This window comes from Symphalangus syndactylus, chromosome 8 (genome assembly GCF_028878055.3).
Source record: "Symphalangus syndactylus isolate Jambi chromosome 8, NHGRI_mSymSyn1-v2.1_pri, whole genome shotgun sequence".
Classification (NCBI taxonomy): Eukaryota; Metazoa; Chordata; class Mammalia; order Primates; family Hylobatidae; genus Symphalangus; species Symphalangus syndactylus.
Window position 1 is genome coordinate 71,297,041 of NC_072430.2, and position 9,931 is coordinate 71,306,971.

General features: G+C 40.0%; 1 protein-coding gene across 2 annotated transcripts; it reads right to left on the minus strand.

Moving 5' to 3' along the window:
• Positions 1 to 1,937: 1,937 nt before the first annotated feature.
• Positions 1,938 to 4,269, minus strand: LOC129487958 (selenide, water dikinase 1-like). Of its 2 annotated transcripts, XM_055289508.2 has the most exons (2): positions 3,425 to 4,269; positions 1,938 to 3,217 (listed from the first exon to the last, which is right to left on the minus strand). In XM_055289508.2, the coding sequence occupies exons 1-2, from the start codon at positions 4,172 to 4,174 to the stop codon at positions 2,996 to 2,998; spliced, it is 972 nt and encodes a 323-aa protein (XP_055145483.1). In that variant the 5' UTR covers positions 4,175 to 4,269; the 3' UTR covers positions 1,938 to 2,995. The 2 variants fall into 2 exon arrangements, with proteins under 2 accessions (XP_055145483.1, XP_055145481.1); XM_055289506.2 differs by having other exon boundaries at positions 1,938 to 4,269.
• Between the last annotated feature and the right edge of the window lie 5,662 nt (positions 4,270 to 9,931).

Consider the following 9,931-nt stretch of genomic DNA (forward strand, 5'->3'; position numbering starts at 1 on the left):
TGCATTCCTAAGATAAATAGCACTTGGACACAGTATATAATGCTTTATATGTTGTTGGATCTGAATTTCTTGATTTGTTTAGAGCATTTTTATGTTCATATTTTTAAGAAATACTAGTCTGTAGTTTTTTATCTGTAACTATGTCTGGCTTTGATATTGGGGTATTGACCTTATAAAATGAGTTGGAATGTGGTCCCTCTTCGATTTTTGGAAAGAGTTTATGAAAGACTGACAATAATTCTACTCTCAATGTTTGGTAGAATTCACCAGTGAAGCCATTTGAGCCTGGAATTTTCTTTAGGATAACTTTAAAATTACTACCTTTACTTGAGGTCTATTCTAATGTTGTTTGACTAAGTTTTGGGTAATTTGTGTTTTTTTTTTTTTATTTTGATGATGTTATTTAAAATTTTTATTATAGAGGATTTTAAATCCACAAAAGTGGAGATAATAGTATTAGAATCCCCCATGTATCCATCACTCAGTTTCAACAATTAACAACACATGGCTAATCTTGCATCATCAATACTCCCACCCGATGTCCTCCTTTCCTACTGATTTGAATCAAATCACAAACATAATGTCATTTCATCTGCAAGTTTTTCAGTATGATTTTCTAAGAGATAAAAATTTACGTATTTAAATTGAAAATGCAAATTGTATATATTTATTTTGTACAATATATTTTGAAATATGTATACATTGTGGAATGACTAAATCAAACTAATTGACATATGCATTACGTCACTCACATCACTTTTGTGAGGATTTTTTAAGAAATATAACCACAATTATCACACTTAAAAAGAGAACATCTGAAAAATTAACAATAATTCTTTAATATCATCCAACATCCAATAAGCATGCAAATGGTTGCTAAATTCTATCATGAACATCATTCATTTCTTTGAATCATGATCAAAATAAGATCCATATATTATGACTGATATATTTTCTTAAGCCTCTTTCAGTCTATGGGTTCTGCTTTTAATTTTATTTTCTCTGAAAATACATCTGTCAAAAGAACTGGTTTGTCTTTTTTTTATTTTATTTTTTATTTTTTATTTTTTGGATATCACTCCATCACCCAGGCTGGAGTGCAGTGGCACAATCATAGCTCATTGCAGCCTTGAACTTCTGGGCTCAAGCAATCCTCCCTCCTCAGGGTACATGTGCACAGCGTGCAGGTTTGTTACATATGTACACATGTGCCATTAATGTCTATGTGGAAAGCGTTGTGCTATGCACTTTATAGGATTGTTGGGTTTTTTTTTTTTTTATCTTACTCAGAGGTTTCCAACACACTTTATTTTGCAGACCACTGGTTTGTAGCTTTTGAGGACCAACATCTGTATCAATTCCTATAAAATGTCCAATCAAATTCAGTTCCGTAGCAGGCTCTTCCATACTGCACACCATGCTTATGGCTGGAGGTCCAGTTGCACATGCATGAAGGCTGCCCTGCCCGCTGGTTCCTGGAGGAGGGCGCGTCCGAGTTCAAGCCTCTTCCAGGAGCTTGATCTTCCCAGGGGTCACTTCCTTTGGCAAGAAGTCAGTTTACATGTGTGGCTTTGGTGCCTGTGAGCACCAGAGCAGGAAGCACCACAAAAGTGCAGGATGTGCTGCTTTTTCTCTCATGAAGATGGGCACTTGAGGATCCAGTGCCCTTTTGCTTAATGACAGGAATCCCTCCTCATTGCTTAGTAGGTTAAAATATAAGGAAGCCTCCACTTTACGAAACACAGAGAACACCTTTTTAGATTGCCTATTTATTCTAGAACTACAAAATTTAATTCAAGAAAATATAGGTCCCATGAAAGACTTAAAAGTTTTATAAAACTAAAATCTAGTTTTTCCCGATAAATTGCACTTTAGGCAAAACCCTCCCAACGCTTCTAAAATAATACTAAAAGGGGCATCTGATTATACAAGAGCAATTTAAAAAATTAAATATTTATTTGAATAACAAGTTTAAGTTCGAGCTGCAATGTTGGCAATGCAGGTTTTTAACACAGATCACAAAAAGCGTGCACAAAAAAGTACTGGCGCAAAGGACAAAATAATGCTAAGAATTAGGCTAAATAGCTGCTGATTTTAACAAAAGGCCTGAAATCACTATACAAAATATAAAATGTATTAAACACTACCATCCACAGAACAGTCTTTATTATTGATTATATTTAAAAATTATTTGCGTAATTATATATTGAATTGTAAATGAGTATTATACACGAACCTCCATTCGGAAGGCAATTCCTTGTAGCACTATAGAACATCTAATTACATTGCAAAAAGTATCCTTTTTTGCTATCGATAAAACAGTTAATGGTATTACTGTAAATATCAGGAAGGCTACAAAAAAAGAAATAAGATTTCTTTTTTGTCTTCAGAGTGTTTTCCATGCAGTGGAGCACTTGCTGTGTTAAACTGAATGCACTACTGGAGAATGTTCTGGGTCCGAGATGCTCTTGAGAGACAAGACTAAGCTTTTCAAATCAAACACTCAAAGGAATCATGCAACCCTCTTAGGACTGGGATACCGTCATGTGCCACTTACCAATGCTGTCTCTCCAGAAAACCATTCAAGACGCTTAAAAAAAACATCAGACTTCTATGATAAATATACATAAAATGAAGACACCAACTGCTATTTGACACGACTACTGGTAATGTCTGTGCTATGTGAGAGCACCTTTAAAAAGAACATATGCGGCAAGAGCTAAGTGTCTAAAGATTCAAAATGAATCAACAGTATTGGATAACAATCTAATTCTCAACTCAGAAGCCGCCTCAAGATTAGGTGCATCTTCAGTTAATGTAACAGGAAAAGAAGGCAATGGATTTTATTTTATTAATTGTATCCACTTACAAACCGACCTAAGGTCACCCCGATGTGTAGACACAATGAGATTTTTGTTGTTTATAGTCTTTAATTGAAGTGATAAGGGAAATAGATCTATTTAAAAACAAAACCAAACAGCTATTTCTGTCTAGATTAGGAGGTGGCCCCGGGTGTGGGATTCACGTTTTGAGTGGCCACTTGTGGTGCGACCTCGATGATCCGGGGTTTGTCTATGATTCTCGCTGTGCGGTTGCCCTTCTCTACAATCCCAATAATCCATGCTTGGTGGCCTTCACCATATTTGGGGGACTTTATCTCTGCACAGAACCGAGCTGCTTGCTCACGTGGTAAACAGATCAGAAGGCCGGCTGAAGTCTCCGGGCAGGTCCTGTGCATGAGGCCGAACATGTTTCCGCAGGCCTTGCTCACCGCAGTCATCTTGGCCAGCACCGGGAGGTTGTGAATTACAAACGACACCTCGTTCCTCTGCTGCTTGGCCAGGTTCTGCGCATGGCCCAAAATCCTGAAGCCCGTGATGTCAGTGGCGGCGTGGGCATTGAACGTGTGCATGAGTCCTGCAGCTGTCCTGTTGAGCCTCGCCATGTTCATCATCACCTTCTGGTAGGCCAGCTCTACATCTTCTTGGGTGACCACTAGTTTAATCTTATTCCATTTCTCAGGAATATCCAGCCACTGGTGCACAGCCACTGCCATCTGTGTCCCCAGGGGTTTTGTCAACACCAGCACGTCCCCTGGCACTGCATTGTCTGGCATGATAAATTCACTGGGCTGGCAGACAGTGGTAGCGACTCCTCCCAGGACAATCCAGGGGTTTAGTACTGTTTGGCCGCCCGTTACAGATGTTCCTGCTTCCTCAGCTGCGTCCTTAAAACCTTGGATAATCAGAGGCATCACTTTATCCCTTTCCCTGTCGGTCATTTTATTACTGACTCCAAGGAGCATCAGCATATTGTCACATTCCGTGACCCCCATTGCATAGAGGTAACTGAGGACATTGGCACATGCTATCCTGCCCATCATGTAAGGGTCGTCTACGATCGGGTAAATGTAATCTGTGGTTTGAACCAAAGAAAGCCCACCGTGCCTCAAAGGAATGACGCAAGTATCCATTCCAATGCCCAGCCTTGGCGTAACGGCTCCCAGAAACTGCTCATCTTCTTGGAAGTGGTTCTCCTGTAAAGATTCCAGCAATTTTTGCAGGACATCTTGGGGCACTCTGCAGCCTGTGCCCTTCAGTTCAGTGAATCTGGTTAGCTGGAAGCTTTTGTCCAATTCGTAACTTTCCGGGTTAAAGGACTCCCGCATAGACATGGTTCTTGGGCCCCGCTCTCCTCACAGCTCAGCCCCTCCCCTCCCTCTGCGGGTTGGCTGAGTTCTTTACGGATCCACCCGCTCGCTTTGCGCCCTCCGCCTCCTCCCGGATTGTTGGGCTTAATCCTCTCAATGACTCTGTGAAGTAGGTTCTATCATTAGGCCTCTTTTACAGATGAGTGAGTTTATGCTCAGAAAACTTACGAAGTATTCTTGAAAATAAAACTCAACTTGAATATGATTGTGAATATGCTTCTACCTCTAAGTATAAATGTATAGAATATACAGAAAACAGGCATGTCAAACTGCATTATGATGGGATCAGCAAAACCCAGATTCTGTGAAACTCTAAAGAACAGACAAATCACAGCCTGCGCAACATACCGAGACTCTTTCTCTACAAAACAACAACAATGGCTGGGCGCGGTGGCTCATGCTTGTAATCCCAGCACTTTGGGAGGCCGAGGCGGGTGGATCACGAGGTCAGGAGATCGAGACCATGGTGAAACCCCGTCTCTACTAAAAATACAAAAAATTAGCCGGGCGTGGTGGCGGGCGCCTGTAGTCCCAGCTACTCGGAGAGGCTGAGGCAGGAGAATGGCGTGAACCTGGGAGGCGGAGCTTGCAGTGAGCCGAGATTGCGCCACTGCACTCCAGCCAGGGCAACAGAGCGAGACTCCGTCTCAAAAACAACAACAACAACAACAACAAAATTAAAAATTAGCTGGGTGTAATCGTATGTGCCTGTGGTCTAAGGTAATTTGTGTTTTTGTAGTCATCCAGTTTGTTGACACCCAGATGCTTATAAAATTCTCTTACAATCTTTTTCTTAAATATCTGTAAGGTCCATAGTAATCTCTACCTTGTTTCCCCTCATTTTGGTAATTTGAGACTTTATTTCTTGATCAGTCTAGCAAAAGATTCTTAATTTTGTAGAAGGTTTAAAAATTTTTTTGAATTTGCTTACGTTCCGTATTTTTTCTATTCTATGCTTGATTATTCTCACTAGAATATTTGTTATCCTGCTTACCTTAAGTTTAGCTTGTACTTTTTCCAGCATAGTAAGGTGGAAGATGAGGCTATTTATGTAAAATTTTTTCTTTTTAAATATAGTTATTTACTACTCTAAATTTCCATCTATGCAATTCTTTAGTTGCATTTCATACATTTTGATGTATTTTATCTCCATTTTCATTCATATTATTTTTAAATTTCCCTAGTGATTTCTTTAACTCTTTTGGGTTTTTAGAAACTTTTTTTAACTTCCACGTACTCTATTATTTCTCAAATTCTAATTTTCTTGCATTGAGCTCAGATAATTTATTTGTATAACTTCACTCATTTTAAATAAACTGAAAGTAGTTCTGTGGCATGGCATATGCTCTATTCTGGAGAATGCTTCATACGCCCTTGAAAAGAATATTCTGCTGTTGTTGGGTTGAATGTTCTGTAGATGTCTGTTAATGCCAGTTGGTTTATAGTATTATTTTGGTTGTCTAGTCTCATGGTCATTTTGGCTAGATTGTTCTCTTCCTCTATGAAAATGAGTAGAACAATCATTATTGTTTAATTGCTATTTGGCTCGCAATTTTGTCAGGTTCTGTTTTATATATTTTGAGACTCTGCTAGGGGCATGCTTCAGTTATCTAGGCCCAGTGAAACAAAGGACCACAAATTGTATGGCTTTAAACAGCAAAAATTAATTTTCTCACAATTCTGGAGGCTGGAGGCTGAATCACTAATAAATTTCCACCTGATTGCTTCATTATTTTTGACCTTGCTCTGGGCTCCATATTCTTATGATTCTGTCCACACTCTTTTGCAGGAGATATTTTTGAGGCCAGGCTTTGAGGTTTGTTCTATCCCCCCAGTGAGATCTTCTTCTCTTTCCCTTATTATCTTAGACTAGCCATTCCATGGATTAGCCTGCAGCTCTCATGAAACCACCAGGCTCCTCGAAATTGCTTATCCCCGCAATTTCCATTTATTTTTGAGAGCAACCTTGGATTTGAATGTCCTGCCCTCTGTCTCTCCTCTTGGGAGAAATCTCTGAGCCACTGCTCCAGACGTGGGGCAGAGACACTCTCAGCTTCTGCTGGACTGACATTCTTGTTTCATGAGTAAACCACGGGTCTGAGGTGAGAGCTTGATTGTCTTGGTTTGCTCCTGGTGGCATAGAACATTCACCTTATATGCCATCTGGTGCACAAGTGACAGGAACTGCAGCATTTTGACCTTCTATTCTGGAGTTGAGCCTCCTATATCTCCTACATAGGTGGAACTTGAAAGCCAACATGGCCTGTTGGCCAAACTCAACTGCAATTTACCCTCTGCCTATGAAGCTTGTGAGGATGAGAAAGGATGGTGGCCTGACCCTCCTGATTAGAAGCATACCCTGGCTGGAATCTGCAGGTAGAGATAATCTAGTTTTCCTGGCCATACTCACCCAGATTGGAGAGAAGGGGAAGAAAGCAGGCTGTGGCCCAAGCTGCACAAACATTAATTCACACTGAGATGTTCTTGGTTTGATGTTTCCTCATCGGTTTACAAGCTTAAGGCACTTCCAGAAACTTTAATACTTTTAATACACTGTCCACCCACTGTGCTTTTTTTGCTGTGGAGTGAGTATTCAGTGCTACACTTGCCTCAATTCTGAAAGTGGGTCTTTGGATCCAATTGAAAAGTTGTTAAAAAAAAAAATTAAATATTCCTAACCATTATCTTATTCAATGCATAAAATGTTTTTGTAAGTAGCAAAAGGAGAATATTTTCCCACTAATAAATAAAATTATCTAATTTTGCTGCAGTTTTGGTTAGTTTCAGACAAGGACCTTTGAGAATACAAAGTATATTCTCATTGATTTTGCTGCTGAGGTGTGGGTGATGATTTTTCTCTTTTTTTCCTCATATTTCCTCATATTTACTGTTACCTTATAATGTCTTTTAAAGAATAATAGTTAACATTAAGAAAATATATATCTATGTTTCACACTATACAGAATTTTCATCTATTTCTCATAAAATGCTTGCTTAGCAATAGTTACACATAACTTCAGGTTGCAGCCTCAGAAGTCACTGCAACCTGTCTGCAAGGGTGCTCAGGTGGTGAGAAGCCAGCCAAGAGGGACTTGAGAGAAGCAGCCAGTGAAGAGGTGTTCTATGCTACTGGATCCCAGACAAAGGAGCACATGAAGACCAGGAAGGGAAGCTGACTCTCCCACATGTCCCTCTACTGCCATTTATTGTCTAAGCTTAACATCATGCCATTTGAAAATAAATATTTATGATGATTGGCTCCATTATGATAAAGTAGCAACGTAGGTTGGATTTGAAACTCAGAGACAATAAATTATTAACAGGCCCATCTAGTATATAATTCAAATTTTCTTAATTACATGGGCAACTCCAGATGATCATTTCTTGTAGAAAACTACAGTTAATCTTTTCAAATAAACAAGACTTTTCAATGCATGTATGTTTGCTTTTTCCCTGTCACTCCCCTGGGTTTAGTAAACATCCCTCTCCCCTTCCAGACCTCAGGAAGCTCCAATTCCTTCTTCCTCCCCAAGCCCCTCTCTGGTTTCCAAAGCACTCCCCAAATTCAAAAGTAGTCTTAGTAAGATCCAATTCAAATGAGATATGTAAGCAAGATGGGCAAACAGGTAAAACCACTTGGTTGAGAATTGGAAAGATGAATTCCCACCTTCCCTCCACATGTGTTTAACAGGGCACATTTCACATCTAGGTCCATAAAACCCAAATCATGGTATCAAAATGTACAAAAGGTATAGGAATAACTCTTTCACAGTAAGAAATAAATACATCGGTAGTCATTTTATTTTTCTCTCTGCAAGACACACCTGGTATGGGGCTTAAGTCTCTGAGATGTTCCAGGAATCAGGGATTAACATTGATTTTCTTTTTTTTTTTTTTTTTAAAGTACTCATCAAAATCTCTTGTAAATCAGAGGAATTGTCATGCTCAGGATAAACAGTTTGTGGGTGGAAACTGGCTTCAAATACAGGTGTGTTCTCCCTTTGAAGCCAGTGCCCAGGGCCAGGCTTGGTCAGGATGGGTCCTGCAGGTACCCACTGGCCCAGCCTTCACAGGTAACTTCTTCAGCTTACCTCGTAGTTTATCAGACGAGTCTTCTCCCCAGGATCTAGCAACTAGACAGTAAGGACTGATGCAGCAGGGGGTCCAGATGCCTGTTTCTTCCACCAAGGGCCAGCATCCATCCAACGGACTCTCCAACGGAGGGTCTCTCTGCCATACTGATGATTAAATGTTTAATATCGCCTCTACTCTTCCATCCCTACAGCCGTGTTTGTGAGAAGACAGTGCTGTTTTCAGTTCTACCCAAAGTGGTGTCACTAATAAAGTGCCAACACTATAAACATTTACTTAGAACCTACAATTTTCCAAAGACTATTCCCCATCTGTTGGTGATTTTTGTTAAGAATACTCTTAACCACTTTGGGAGGCCGAGGCGGGCGGATCACGAGGTCAGGAGATCGAGACCATCATGGCAAACACAGTGAAACCCCATCTCTATGAAAAATACAAAAAATTAGCCAGGTGAGGTGGCAGGCGCCTGTAGTCCCAGCTACTTGGGAGGCTGAGGCAGGAGAATGGCATGAACCCCGGGGGGTGGAGCCTGCAGTGAGCCGAGATTGCGCCACCGCACTCCAGCCTGGGCAACAGCGAGACTCTGTTTCAAAAAAAAAAAAAAAAAACTCTTAACAGCAAACCAAAAATATTTTTTTCTAACAAGTCAATATCTTGTCTTTAATATCTAGCTATTTGATTAGTGACAGATACAGTATTTTTACCAAAGTGTTCCTACTCTATGACTAATAATTTCTATTATTGCTGTCTTTATTACAAATTGTCTTCAGCTTTTAGATCTCAGTTAACATCTTTTCTGTTACATACTTTGTATTTTAAAGCATATTTTCTGAACCAACTGTCTCAGGCTTTAGAAACCTGTAATAAAGTTTGTGTCATGCTCTTTCCAAATGACAGGGACCACACTCTGTTAACCCTCTTGGCATTTGGCATAATGTCCTTCTTATTTTAAGTGTGCAGTACATACTTTCAAAGTTTTTTTTTTTTTTTTTTTTTTTGTCAATGATAGTATTGAAGAACTTGAAGAGGAGAATGGACTGTGTTAAGGATAAGATAAGCAATTTATTGTTTGTCTTCTAATATATTAACTGCATTTTTTTTTTTTTTTGAGATGGAGTCTCACTTTGTCGCCCAGGCTGGATAGCAGTGGCACGATCTTGGCTCACTGCAACCTGTCTCCCAGGTTCAAGCAATTATCTTGCCTCAGCCTCCTGAGTAGCTGCGATTCCAGGCACATGACACCACATCCAGCTAATTTCTGTATTTTTAATAGAGACAGGATTTCACCATGTTGGCCAGGCTGGTCTTGAACTCCTGACCTCAGGTGATCCACCCGCTTCGGCCTCCCAAACTGCTGAGATTACAGGGGTGAGCCACTGTACCTGGCCTCAATTGCATTTTATGTTTTTCCTCCTGAAAGAGAAAATAAGATGATTTAAAAATTCACAATTAAATTTGTCAATATGATCTCACAAGCAGGAGGTCATATTCTATAAAGTGAGGCCCATGCTGTGTTTCTGGTCCAGCTGCAAAGACAAATGGAAACCGGCTTCCTCTATTCTTAGATGTGCTGTCAAGCAAGGTGGCTCTGTGCTTGTATCATTTCTCCATCATTTGCCTCCTAATGAT

What these genes read in the sequence shown, in the direction of transcription:
- LOC129487958 (XM_055289506.2), bottom strand. Translation starts at nt 4,174, where the DNA reads ATGTCTATGCGGGAGTCCTTTAACCCGGAAAGTTACGAATTGGACAAA.